The sequence below is a fragment of the Harpia harpyja genome, chromosome 4, assembly GCF_026419915.1.
Source record: "Harpia harpyja isolate bHarHar1 chromosome 4, bHarHar1 primary haplotype, whole genome shotgun sequence".
In the NCBI taxonomy this organism is placed as follows: domain Eukaryota; kingdom Metazoa; phylum Chordata; class Aves; order Accipitriformes; family Accipitridae; genus Harpia; species Harpia harpyja.
Genome location: NC_068943.1, coordinates 6,688,179 through 6,702,371, shown reverse-complemented (window position 1 = coordinate 6,702,371; position 14,193 = coordinate 6,688,179). Strand labels below are relative to the sequence as shown.

The 14,193-nt window shown below is 39.7% G+C and overlaps 1 protein-coding gene across 9 annotated transcripts in view; it reads right to left on the bottom strand.

Moving 5' to 3' along the window:
- Positions 1–14,193, bottom strand: part of ABCC4 (ATP binding cassette subfamily C member 4) — a 154,980-nt gene that overhangs the window by 131,533 nt on the left and 9,254 nt on the right. For 8 of the 9 annotated variants that reach the window (XM_052785773.1, XM_052785777.1, XM_052785774.1 and 5 more), the window contains exons 2-6: positions 9,330–9,440; positions 7,004–7,124; positions 6,127–6,351; positions 1,037–1,126; positions 425–588 (exon numbers count right to left, since the gene is read on the bottom strand). In XM_052785773.1, the coding sequence (XP_052641733.1) occupies positions 425–588; positions 1,037–1,126; positions 6,127–6,351; positions 7,004–7,124; positions 9,330–9,440 (711 nt within the window). The remainder of the gene's footprint in view (positions 1–424; positions 589–1,036; positions 1,127–6,126; positions 6,352–7,003; positions 7,125–9,329; positions 9,441–14,193) is intronic. The other variant, XM_052785771.1, reaches the window with a different exon arrangement.

Sequence of the window (14,193 nt, the reverse complement as noted above, 5' to 3'; positions counted from 1 at the left end):
CTTTCTACTGCAACTCCTGTATCACCCCAGTAAGTCAAACTTACAGCAGGACTGACAGTATTGCCTTTGTAGTAACCACTCCCTAAGCATCAACGCAGGAAGGCAAAGCTCAAGGATTTACACAATTCTATGCCAAGATCTACAGCAAGTTAGCTACAGAAGTAGCCCAACTCTTAATATACTGGACAGCTAATGAGTAGCAGATATTTTCAGCACGTCTGGAAGACAGACCACTTCAAGTCCCTAAACAGGAATTCAGAAATCTCACATTAGCAACTATGAAAAACATCAGCAAAGAAAAAAGACAATGCAAAAAAACTCAACAGACAGAAGCTCATCTCAGAGCAGTACTCCACCTCCATCCAGTACGCACATTTTAAAACCCAGGACAGAAATACGTACAATCCAACACCTGCAACCTTACCTTAGGGAAGAAAAAAGCCTCCCAATGCAGGTCTGGACAGGAAGAAGAATAATGAGAACTGCCATTCCTGCAAGACACGATGGGCCTATCTCCATCCAGAGAAGTACTGTTACTGCTACAGCTTGAATTGGTCCAGCCCACAAGAAGTGCAAGAAAATTGTTACCTAGGCAAATAGTTAAGAAACAAAAATTAGCTTTTGGTCTTAGCTAAAAAATTAAACCCTAGTAACACAAAGTTGAGGAAACACCTTTGCCTGCGGCAGGTACTGAGGCATCCAGTGAGAATTCTGCACCAGATTCTGAGACCTAAATGTACATGGAGGTGCCTAACCTCCAGAAAGTAAGCAAATTACCACACTGACTTCATTTTATCTTCATGCACCAACACTTCTCTGAGCTTAAGAAAACAAGAGGAAAATATTTAAGGGTGGAAAAAAGTGTATGTTTTTCTCCCATATTCTAAGAGAATATTTCTCTTCCTATGATGTTCAAGAAAACAAGTAGAAGAAACTTTCATAAGAAACACTTAATCACCAGTTGTAAACAAAAACTTCTTAACTCAAACCCCACAATTTCTTCAGCCCCTTGGGAAAGACGGGTAATACTTCCTACCTGATCAAATTTGTTCACATCATTTGACAGGAGATTCACTATTTGACCAGTGGTAGTTTTTGCCATAGCTACGTTACTGAGACGAAGTGCCTAAAAAAGTCAGAACAGTCTCAAATTGTCACAGCTTATAGAGCACAGTACACCTATACACAGAAGACTCAATACACAAATACAATACCAGGGCAAAAGCTGAAGGCACATCCCAACTTTTGCCTGAGAACATCTGGGCATAGTTCAAGAGCCTTAGATAACATGTGGGTTAAGTTAAATATTCTGAAGAACGTTCTGAAGAAGAGAGTATTAAAAAAAAGTCTAGGGAAGGACTGCGAGAACAAGAGTGACAACTGTCTTCACGTCTACAGTGATTAAAAACAGGAAAATACCAACAGAACAACTTATTAAAACTAAACAAAAGAGCCTGTAATTTTTCATTTGCATTGCTCTTCCCCACATTATAAGCATCTGTTCAAAATGGGAACAGAAAACTCTACCTGAAGATGAAATTAAAATCAGGAGAATGTTTAGCCAATTGAAAGAATTCTGTTTTGAATGAGATTCCTCACAGAAGACAAAAACCCCAAGTTATTCATCTTACACTATCAGTTCTTGCTAACACTGCAAACTGTGCTTTCTGTCTTTGCAAATCAGAGTTAATATCCCTTTTACAAATTAGTATTTCCCTTGTTAATAACTCTTGTAAAATCATAAGATTTCTGAATTATATTAAATGAAGTTTAGCACATGTTATGAAAAGCAACAAGAGTAAATATCAAACATTTTTATAGGTTAATAAGTAAGTTAATCAGTAGAAAATAGTATGTGATTATAAAATGCCCCCCCAAAAATCACGTCTGGAAATATGCAGTCTGAACATTAGTGCAAAGATCCAAACTGAAATAGCTCAAAGATGTGGATAACAGACCCTGCTTTCTTCTACACCTGCTAGAAAGAAAACAGTTTTGCAGCACAATTAAAAAAAAAAAAAAAAAACCATACAACACACGTTACACGTTTTCCTGTAACAGAAATAGTTCACTCCTCAAAAACATTTCACATTTTTAGATGGTGCACATCTACTTCTCCCCATCCAAACAATATCCTGTTATTAGGATTCCTTTTTGATCAATAATCTAACCTGAAAAGCACTAATTGTTTCAAAAATATTGTTCCAGTATTTTAAATCAGGTGCAAGAACATGAGACATCAAAGTACTATTCAAAGCATCATTTCAAACAAAGCGCCTTGCACCTCACTGTTGGGTTACTATGGTATTAATCACAGAGAGAATCCCAACCCTAACTTAATTGAAACCAGCAGGCAGAAACATTTAAAATTCCACTAAGAAATTCCTCTGATATTCCAATAATAAGTCTAGGATACTGGGTATATGAGAGATGAAATTTAATTATTTGAGAAAATCATTGCTTCATTCCCTGTCTTAAGCCATTTGTCTCTCAGACACTTGAAATTCCCCATGAAGCTGCCTGCAGGTAATGCAGCCACAGCACACCCATGTTTCTATCATGTCTACTCCACACCACAGATCAAGGTTGATAAGCTCCTAGAAAAGCTGTTAGATATCCATAGACCATAATAATAGGAGTTCAAGTGATGCGTGTTTGAAGAAGCTGCCCAGCAGGCTGTATTTACAGCTACTTACTCCTTTACGACACAGACATATCTGCTATTTGAGGTCCACCTGAGCCACCCAGGAGAATGCTGCACTGGTGTTTTGCTAATAGCCCATGGCCTAGGTCTGTCTCGGATCTGCCACCTGAGTCACCTTCCTGATCTCTTCCTAGCTATTTCAGACACAGGCAGCGAAAACAGTTCCAAAACGTACTAGCCCAGTTCATTTTGACCAAGATGGTCTCAGGAGGAATAATGCAAGCATCTGAGCTAGAAGGAGGGTGCTCATCTGTGACTGATTTGTCTTCTCAGGGAAGAGACAGCCACCCCCATCGTCAGGGGCAATGCAATTTTACTCTTTTCCATTCCTGCTTCAGAACTACTTTTGAAGTAGCACTGGTTTTTGATTTTTTTTTTTTTTTTTAAAGTTAAATAAGCCTTACATTTTTCTGGCTGAATGGACCTGTCTAGACTGCAAGTATACAGAAGGACATGGAAACATTGGACACAAAACAGCAGTTTTACTTATATAACCAATTTCTACCAAAAAGTCCTGTTTTGGTACTTTCCCTTTCCACTACATCCAAAACACAGCACCATATGAGCTGCTATGAAGAAAATTAACTCTCTCCCAGCCAAAGTCAGTACACTGTGGCTTTAAATACTGCAGACCATAACATTTATAAATTCACTCCGAAGGTAAGAAATACTACTGAAGATTAGCTAGAGCCACACACCTTTTTAAAAAGCAACTGTAGTTTGAATTTACATTTTATTTTACATTTGCCAATTATCTGTCTGTTTTCAGCATAAAGATCTGCTTGATTTTCTGTCTATGAATTTTCCATATGGATATATTTGCCAGCAAGCACCCTTTCTCAAGGAAAATAGGTTTTAATTATATGAACTAATGAGAGCAGTTTGTACACTTGATGTCTTAGGTTAAACTTTTTCCCCCCCGATGTAATTGCACAGGCCCAATTTCAATTCTTTAACTATTATTTGCCATCCATACACTCATCTTAAGTGTTTTAATCTCTCCCTGCCCCAAATAGTTAATTCAAAAGCACACTGAAAGGGGAGAACTGACCATAGAAAGGAATAATATAACTGTTCAGTCAAATAACTCCTGACACCTCTTTGGCTGCTTTCTGTCTAAACCAACAACTCCACAGCTTGAACTGCTTTAGTGGTTATTCTGAACCTCAAAGAACTTCTAAAAGTTAAGTGTTCAAAAAAAAAAAAAAATAATAATAATCAGCCTCCCATAAGTAGCCTTTGGTTTTAAAAGATGAGATTGTGAGTCATGAGACAGATTCCATTTTCATGGAATGAAAATTCCTGCGTGCATCACTAATACTTCTTACTGATCACAAAAGATCTTGGAGTTTGAATGCATGGTTTTTGCAAAATGAGATTTTAACTTTCCAGGAAATGAAGAAGGGTCTAAAACTTAAGAATTATGAGCATTTGAAGTTCAGCACTAAGGATGCTCTCTCATCCAACCCATTCATCCTTGCAAATCCAAGTTTTTATTTACTACAGCAATTAACAAACACCGCAAGTGCTGGTAAATTAGCATCCAGATTCTTTCAAAAGCCTGTATGAGAATAAAGAGAAAGTATGACCTATCTATAAGCCTCAGATAATGAAGACAAATGATTAAAAATGTTTATCAATGTTCTGCTGTGACCTCAGCCTTCACCCTCAGGAGACAACATTTATGAGATGAGGAGAGATTAATTTTCCATTTAATCACATCTGTAGAAAAAAGGGTGCACATTACAAACATTTCTTTTCCAAGATTCTAGGCTAATATCAACACAGCAACAAACAACATTGCTATATACATATTTCATGAATTTCAAACTGTTACGATAATCAGTTTAGTAAATTAATACCTTAGAGAGATGTTTACGTACAAGAAAGCAGTGTGCCATGTTAGAGCCGAGTTCCCAGAAGATACTTTTCAAGGTATCAGAAGAGGGAGGAGAATAAATATGCGCATGAAAAGCAATCACCACTTACAACAGGGACGTTTTTATTCTCCTCACTTTACTGCTTTGCCCAAAACCTTTGCATGACCTATACCAGTAGTACAAGTGTTTGCCTTAAGTGGATGGTACCTATGTTTAATGGTTAAAATAACATGGATTTCTTTGCATTCTAAAGAAACTTTACAGTCTGATCCTTCAATTAAACTACTTTGCTGAGATAAGAACTGGCAGGTTACTATTCTAGCAGCACTAAAGCCAGAAAGATAGGGCATTTTCCCTTGCAGCATCCCCAGCAGGGACTTCCTGCTTGGAAGTGGAGCCGGGTTCAAAGGTTTGGGTATTGCCAACAGCTTCAGAAGAGGGAAGCAGGCATTTACAATTGGGTTGCTTGCTCCCCAGAGCACACGAAGGCCAGCATTTCATCCTGGATGCCACTCAACTCCTTCCTACCATAACTTCTCCTGTTCCACTTTCCATCTGACAGTGGCCTCGGCTCTGTCTGTTGTCGAGGACAGCTATTTCTTGATCAGGACACAAAGACAGCAAAGAAACTACAGCTTATTAAACATACATCCCTTCTCACACTTCATTGGCTTTAATGAAGGACTCCAGCGCTCCCACGGTAAAAGCAGTAATTGATACTAAAAACCGGCTCTACCCTGCCCTTAGGATTCAGCTTGATTCTGAACCGTGTCTCCTCTGCCCACTCCTCTCTTTCTCCCCCCCCCCCCCCCCCAAGTAAGGGGGATACTAAAGGGACCTGCCTGTGAAGACGCCGAGCATCCCTGCCAGCCTGGAGGGGGCAGCAGCAGTACCGCAGCACTGCTGCCTCTCCCTGAACTAACCTGAGGGATGCCCCCAGCGAGGGGGGCAGCCTCTCTGACCCGCAAAGGAGCAACTCACTAGCTCTACAGCACTGCTGGAATAAAATATAAATAAATCCCACCATTAACCGCAACGGGCGGGGGGGGAACTGGACAGTGAAGCAATTCCGAGGCAACAGAGAGTGCTGAAGCAGATGCTGACAGCCAAGCATAACGCCCTTCCCCGGGATGAAACCGCAGGGCTGAGTAAATGCCAGCATCCCCTGGGAGCTCTGCCCTTCTCCTGCCGTATGCTGACGGCCTCTTACCGCTCCAGCACACAACCCTTTCACCAGCAACGGGGGACTCCTCTCCAACAGCGCGAGCAGGCGAAAATCAGCAGCTCCTCCTAGGCTTTAGGGCTACTTAATTCACCACCTTCACTAGGAGGACTGAAGCTGTCATTCCGACACCGTATTACCGGAGAGAGAGCAAGAGCACATATATACATTTAAGGTCTGATACACATTAGCACGCATTACATTTCTACAAACGAGTAACTTCAATGGAATTGCAAGCACGAACAAATAACTGTATTTTTAAACTCCCCTAATGAAATAGTTGTCAAATGCCAGATATACCTGTACACAGGTTTGCTTACCTTCCGATAAATCATGTGACACATAGCTACCCTCAGCTTCATGCCAGCCCGCTGTACATGATAGAAGTATAAGTGGTGCATTATAGCTAGAATAAGCGTGCACACAGACAGAGCAGCTGCGTAGCAATATGCAAAATTCAAAGCTACCTCATCTGAGGAATCATAGTTTTCAAAATAATTAATAATTTTTCCCAAAAATATTGGCTGAATTATTTTGAGGGTTTCCTGAAAGAAAAAGAAGGGAAAAGAAGTATTAACAATTTTATATCATACCATGCTACCCAGGTTTGTAGCCGGCCAAACAAGAGCCAAGTACTGCTGCAAGTCACATCCCGTATTATTTTTGTCTTTTTTGAGCTCTAAAATGTCAAGCCAGTTTTTATCAACACGTAATCCAAAAGAAATAAGTTCCACATTAAAATTTAGATGAATCTTTAAAAAGAACTCTCTCAATTACCAATAAAAAAATTTGATGTCATAAAAATTGCATGAATATGTGTTACACTCCCATTTTTAAAGATGACAATGTGTCCTTTACAGCCATTTACATATAGCTAAAAAACCCTTTTTCTATTGGGCATCCTACTCATACATAAAATACAGCTAAGCCTTACAAAGCAAGTCAATGGCTTGTAATGTCTCAAAAATAATGCACCAAAATCATCTCTCTGTTCTACATCCATAATCCCACAGTTATGACTCAATTTTTCAGTCTCTGCAGGGCTATAGCTGTGTTTTCTGAGAAAGCACATGAACATTAGAGGTTCTCTGAACAGCCCAGCATTAAGTCACCAGTATGTATCATGCAGTCTAAGAGGCCAAGTTTCACATCGCTGTTAGCCAAGAAGTGTGTTGTGTGACATTTTACATCACTTACCTCAATCATTGTGAAAATTCCAAAAACTAAATAGGATTTCCAGTAACAAAGAATAATGGCTTTTGTTAAATGTGGCGGTTTTCCTCTCTTTTTTGCTTTTTGCACCTCTTTATCCCAGTACCTGACAAACAAAACACAAACATGCCTGAGGGCAGAAGTAAAATCACAAGGCAATTACCTGGAATAAAATGCTTTCAGCCTTACTGCCAGATTGCCATGATCACTTTTATACAACAGCAACAACAACAATAAAAGTTAACAGATAGTCATGTCTTCTCATACACATAAACAAATAGTACTTAGTATTATAGGCCTATTTGCTCTTGTATAATGACAAACAGTTCACCACTGTTGACTACTATCACCTTTGACATATTTGCTGATGAGAAACTGGTTCCTTCATTCTTCTCCTCTCAGTTCAGACAGCCACTCACCTTAGTTAAGAGCCTATTATCATATGATCTCCTGACTATGGACTAAACTGAGGCAGCACAGAGTGTCTTTATCTTCCTATAAGCTCTGCACTCCCCCAGAAAGGTTGTGATGCACAACCCTTTTTCATGTCTGGCCCTTTCTTTTTCCACCACATGCTTCGATGGGGACGAGCAGATATGGCACATGAGCAGAGGGAACTGTCTGCAGCAGTTCTGTCACTTTAACACTCCGCACGTCTCTCTGAAGGCAAGGATTACAGCAGCAAAATGGCAAATCTGCCCACAAGTAGGACACAATCTGTTCACATTAAAATCAAAGACAGTAATAACAAGTACGATTTTAACAAGAAAATATCAGAACTTAAGCAGACTTCTTAAAGCATGCTGTTGTCAGACAGGATACTCCCCCTTGCTTCTGGGGGCTAAATATTTTCTGCCAGCCCCCCTGACCTTGCTAGTTTAAGGGCTAAAATGAGTCTAAGGCATGAAAGCCAAATTATTTTGCAACAAAGCACACAAGTTTGAAGCATACAGTATGGATAAGAAAACTTTTTTTTTTTATTTTTACCCTCTTTTTTTTGTCACAAGGATTATAGAGTTATTGTCTAAATGCTTCGGAATCAGAATCGAAACTGCATCAATTCTGTGGGGTTTGCTGGCCCAAGAGAAAAGGCTAATTCCTTAGGTGACTATTTATAAATTATATTCTCTGCTTCTTGGCCAAGTACACTAAAGAATTAAAAACCACTCTTTTTTTTTTTTTTTATGCTGTATTTTCTACCATTTCCTGACTCATGGAAAGTGTGTGCTTTTACTGTAAGAATCATTGGAAGGAGTCCATCTTCCTCCACAGCCAACTCCCTGAACTGCTTCAAGACACAGCCATGGAATTTGACAAAGCTCTCCAGATACAAAGATGTTAAAAGCTGTACTCCTATGAGCTTAGCACTGACCCTCTTTCTTCAGTTAACTCATCCAGAGCAGGATGATGTAAGACCTCGTCATAACCTTTCGTTTCTGGATTCTTTTTACTTCTTGAGGAGTCTCTCATCCCAACCAAACTATTACAAAAGTCGATTTGCTCTATGTCAGCGTAAAGGCAAGATAATAGCAAGGTCACACTTTCCTAATACAGAGGCCACTTTTCATTAGAAGACACCTCTTCCCCTACTTATATTTAACAAAAGATTATTTGAAGACAAAAACCTTCTCTATTGCAAGGTTCAAGACAATTTAATAAACTGTTATTCTTGGAAAACACTTCACTACTGAAAGAAAAAGATAGATCGTCCTTGGTCCATAACAACATGAATTGGTACACAGTCCATGAGAAGAGTATTTATAACAAAATAAAAAACCCCTCCTAAACGCAAGCTTTTATATGTCCAAGGCATTTTATGCCACTCTGGTAAAGTGGATATTTCCAACATACATATATTTATATACACACATATATAAAGGGTACACAGCTGTCACTTAATTCAGTTTGTGCTCAAAACCAAAAACAACAAAAGAAAAAAACCCAGAACTTTCTCCCCACTTTTATAAAGAGAGTTTCCATAGCTATTCTACCACAGGCCAGAAGACTCACGTTAATTTATTAAGGATTACTGCAGTAACAGTTCATGAAACATCTTCTTTTCCAAGCATTCTGCAAAGTGTCAAATTAATGACATAATGAAAATACTCTAATGCATTTTCATTATGTGTAGCTTGAAAAAATTAAAATGCTTCCATGACAAACAAGTTCTAAATATTACTCTTAGTTCTTCAACATTTTTAACAGTAGACCTTGTTAAACTTTACAACCTTTTTTAATTTTAGAATAGGAATAAGACTGTCACCTTCACCAGCAGAAATACAATGAAAGAGACAATTATTTTTCTCCTTACCACTGCAATTCCTCTCCAAGCTTCTCTGAGGAATCTTCTGGCAGCACTTTATACATATCATCTTCTTCAAGCTTCCGTTTATGGCCAATAATAAATAAAGGATTCAACCACCTATTTATATACAAATTAATAATAAACTGGTCAGCAGATGAAAAGAGTGATTTCTTTACATATTAATTCTTTTACCCCTTTCTTCCCTCCTCTTCTCCTGCATCACTCAATAGCCACACATTTTACTGCACTTTCTCTTACCTAAAAATTAAGTCACCCCAATTTACAAATGGGAAAGCATTTCCCATTCCCTAAAGCTGTTTATGCCCCATAGCACCTTACTCCCAGGCATCCAGACAGCCAGCATAACTCTTCTCAGCCTTAAGGCAACTGTTTTCTTACAGTGTTTCCTTATATTTAAGGAAAATTAGCATTCCTTTAAATATTTAGGAGACAACAGAACTTAATCCAACTACTAAAATATTGACGGACTTGTAAATAAAATTGTAATACATATTAAAAGACATTTTTTGTAACTAGTGTGGCTATTAATTTACATGGGGAAAAAAACTAACCACCATTCAAGTGCCATCTTGACAAATATTAAAGGTCAGTAATTTAAAGACAACAACTCAAATGTAAAAATGGGTAAATAACGGACTATTACTAGAACTGATCTTACCCATGTTTGGAAATACAAACAAAAAGCGTATTGTCACACTGTGTGTAGGTTCAAAAAAGGAAAACAGCTCAGTTTCCTTAGTGGGCAGATTTTTAAAAGTTCAGTATTTTATGAGAGCACTTTGAAAACAAATTGTAATAGCGCTACTCTAGGTTTGTTGGAAAACACAGTATTTTGTTAGATCAAATAATACGGTCAGGGAACAGCAAGACTAGCTTTTATGCACATAGATCCTTCTTCAAGTCTCAAATACAGGTCAAGGAGGTCCAAACAGTTGCAGTTGTGCTCCGCAGAGCAGATGGATGCATGGCAGAAAGCACAAAAGTGACCAAGTTATTCATGAGCAGGAGCAAAAGAGATGACACCTCCGAAACAGGCATGGCTTAGTGGGAACAGCGAGTTAGGGAGCTTGCAGTTTGCCACTTAGTTTGTCTCTCTACTGAATCCATGATACTTGGTTTCCAGGAGAAACGTGGATTTGGGCTCTCAGGCTTATATCCTACAAGTACTTTCTCAGTTGGTCAATACAATCAGAACCAAGAGGTCAGGGATGGACCCGTTTTGGAAAAAATACTCTTGCACTCATGGCAAGGTGTTTGTCTGATGTCAATTGCCTGTGAAAGTTCCTAACTGCTGTTTAGTTTCTGACACTTAATTATTCCCTGACTTCACCAACACAGTTTTTAAAAGAGCACCTGGTGCACTAGATGAAGTGTATTATTTTCTGGAAGGCCTACATGTGAGAATTCAAAACTGGAATGGTTTACAATGAGGGCATTTATTTATTCACAACCACAACAGTGGTTATGAATACTCATCAACTAGCTTTGCATTTCTTGCTCAGGCATGTTCCAATTAAATTTTGTATACACTGGCTCATAAGAAGTTTGTTGATTAGTTTTAGAGAGCATGGAGGGGCAGACTGAACCCCAGAAGAGGGGGCTCAGACACTTTCTTTGAAGATAGAACTGTTGCAAAAACCTTTTTCACAGGCTCCATGGCACAACTGCGTGTAACAAATGGGATTAACAGTGTTTTTCCTTTGATGCTTAACATGTTACCACAGTATGTCTGTGACTCACTCAAAGATCAAGTCTATCCTTAGAGTAGCATCTTTGATGCCTAACAGCCCTTTTTAAACTCTTGGAGTGAGTACTGAAGATCTGTATATGTGAGCTGTCAAGTCCTCAATGTATGTTAAAGGTACAGTTAATATCAGAAAGTACTTGTCAGACAAGTCTGTTGCTTGGCCTGTATGGTCAAATAGCATCAGGGCCCAAATCACTGCCACAACTTCCCTACAGCTCCTGTCAAAACATCTCAAACATCAATTGCTCCAACCACCAGAAGAGCTTCTGACTGGTTCAACACAATAAATCTGCTCCATTGAAACATCTCTTCTTCAGCCTCAGTTCTTGCTGCCGACCACAGGTATAAAGCAGACGTGAGGTAAATAACCTCCAGGCCATTGAAACAATTTCTGCCTGCTGAACGAGAGGGGCTCTATTTGCTCCAGGACAGGCAGTTATGGGAAAGATCTGCAGACTTCAGTTGACTCATGTGGCCGATACCAAGCGTTCCTCCTCTTGCAAAGAGGAACCTCCTCCTTCCTCCTCAGTATTAGCCTATAGTGTAGTCCATAAACAAGTCACAGGTCTCCTTTCTGACAGAGAAGGACAGAGAATGAGTTATCTTCCCCAGCTCCTTTACCATGAGAATCAGGATGAGGCAGCTCTTTCAGGAAAATACAGGGATAAATCCTTCTCTCATCTATGGAAACCATTACGAGATTCCACCAGCTACTGCTGCCAAGGTGGTGAAAACAAAAATTGTTCTGACATTTAACAAGGAGCATAAATAGGATATTGAGTACAGAATCACAGAATGGCTGAGGTTGGTTAGAAGGAAGCTGTGGAGGTCATCTGGTCCAAACGCCTGCTCAAGCAGGTCAACCTAGAGCCGGTTGCCCAGGACCATGTCCAGACTGCTTTTGAAGATCTCCAAGGAGGGAGACTTCACAACCTCTCTGGGCAAACCGTGCCGGTGCTCAATCACCCTCACAACGAAAAAGTGTTTTCTGATGTTCAGAGGGAACCTCTGGTGTTTCAGTTTGTGCCCGTCACCTCTGGTCCCATCACTGGGCAGCACTGAGCAGAGCCCGGCTCCGTCCACCTTGCACCCTCCCTTCAGGTGTCTGTACACATTGATGAGACCCCCTGAGCCTTCTCTTCTCCAGGCTGAACAGTTCCAATTCTCTCAGCTTTTCCTCATAGGAGGGATGCTCCAGTCCCTTCATCAACCTTGTGGCCCTCCACTGGACTCTCTTCAGTATGTCCAGGTCTCTCTTGTACTGGGGAGCCCAGAACTGGACTCAGGACTCCAGGTGTGGCCTCACCAGTGCTGAATAGTGCTATCTCTTATTGGCACGTAGCAGAGCGCAGAGAGGAAAATAAAAGACACTTTAAAAATATACTTAAATATATACTTTTAAAAAATAAAACAATGCTCTTAATGTTACTCTGTAGAACACCATTCCTTTACTTATACTTCTCAAAACACGATGACAAACCACAACCAGGCCACAGGAAGAACAATGGTTCTGTTGAGGGCAACTACTCTATCCTGATGTCAGTTTGATTTGGCACTACAGCCAACAGCAGCAAAAAGTATTGACCACAGCTGTAGTGTAGTCCACTTGCAAAGTAACCAGATGAAAGATAACGGTCTCAAGTCTACAGGATTGCTAGTCACCTAGCTTATCCTTTGGCCTTAAACTCTCAAAAAAACTTACTGATGATACACCCACCTCCACTGAGTTCTTACGGTTTGTAGCAAATCCCTTCTGTCCCACCATCACCACACCAATCAAGTACTGCACATACTATGAGACTGAATTTCCAAATTAAGCAGCAGATGGAGATAATAGTGCAGTGTAAAAACTGCCAAAAATCTCAAGGTTTTGAGACTATTAGTTCCAGTGAGTCCTCGTGCAAATTCAGGGCTGCTCATCTTTTTCCATTAGTTAAAACTGTAATTTTGAAAACAGTAATATATTGCACTACAACCTCTACGTTAACATTAAAGAAGGCAAGGAAAACCAATCCAGAGTATGCAAAAAACTGTGGTAATTCATTTTGTGATTCATTTATTACAATGGACAACATAGCAAAGACTCAGCACAAGTCCACATGTTTCTGTAGGGTTAGGGAAAAAAAAAATGCATAAAAAGAACAAACAAAAAAAATCACCCATTGTTGAGCTTTCTGACTACTCTCCTCCAAAATACTGATCTTTAGGAGCTACTGCTGTGCAGGTCTTAAGAGTACAAAGGCTTTTAACAGTATGCTGTGTTACTGTAGACTATACTTGAAGATCTTTAGAAGAAGGTTAAAAATATTTCTTTTCAAATTACGCTTAGTCCTTGAACAGCTTTTAGCCCAAGAATTAGGTCTTCTCTTTGTCCACTGCAAATCCTCAGTACAGCAAGAACAGTTCAAGTTTCACCACCTCACTGATGGGACCTGAACTTCACGCTGGAAGGTCTACTTTCAGACAGAAGACTTAGCAGATGCTCATATTCAGTCATTAAAGTAAAAATTTCCACCAGGATGCCACATGCAGATTACTCCCCGTGGAATTATCTGCACTTAGAGCAGAATTGAGCCCAACCTATTTCACAGAGCCTGCTGTTACTGGAGTCACACACTGGTAACAAGCAAAGGAACCAAGCCCTTCTTTTGCCTGAAGGCTCAGTTAAATTAAAGAGTGCTGTAAGAGGACTGTTAAAGGAACCTGGCAAATAAATCAATGGCCTACATAAAGAACATCCCTGAAACCTCAACTTAGCCATAAAGGAAGACTACTCGTTAGAGTGGTATGTCTTTTGTCCAAATAGAGATCAGCTAACACCGATCTCTTCAAGGGGGGGGGGGGTAAAAAAAAAAGCCCACAGAAAAGTAGAATTCGTTATGAACACAGAAACTGTGCAAGCTGCATTGCTCTTTAATAAAAAAGCTAAAATAATAAACAAAATTAAAGATCACCTAGAGAAATGGAGCAAATAGATAGACAGTGATGCAAACTACTCCTCTTAACCCAAGGATGGACTTAAAATGGACTCACTACCAATCTATTGCCTGAAGAAAGAAAGCAACAACTTGGTGGGGAGAAAAGACTCACACCTCAGACCCA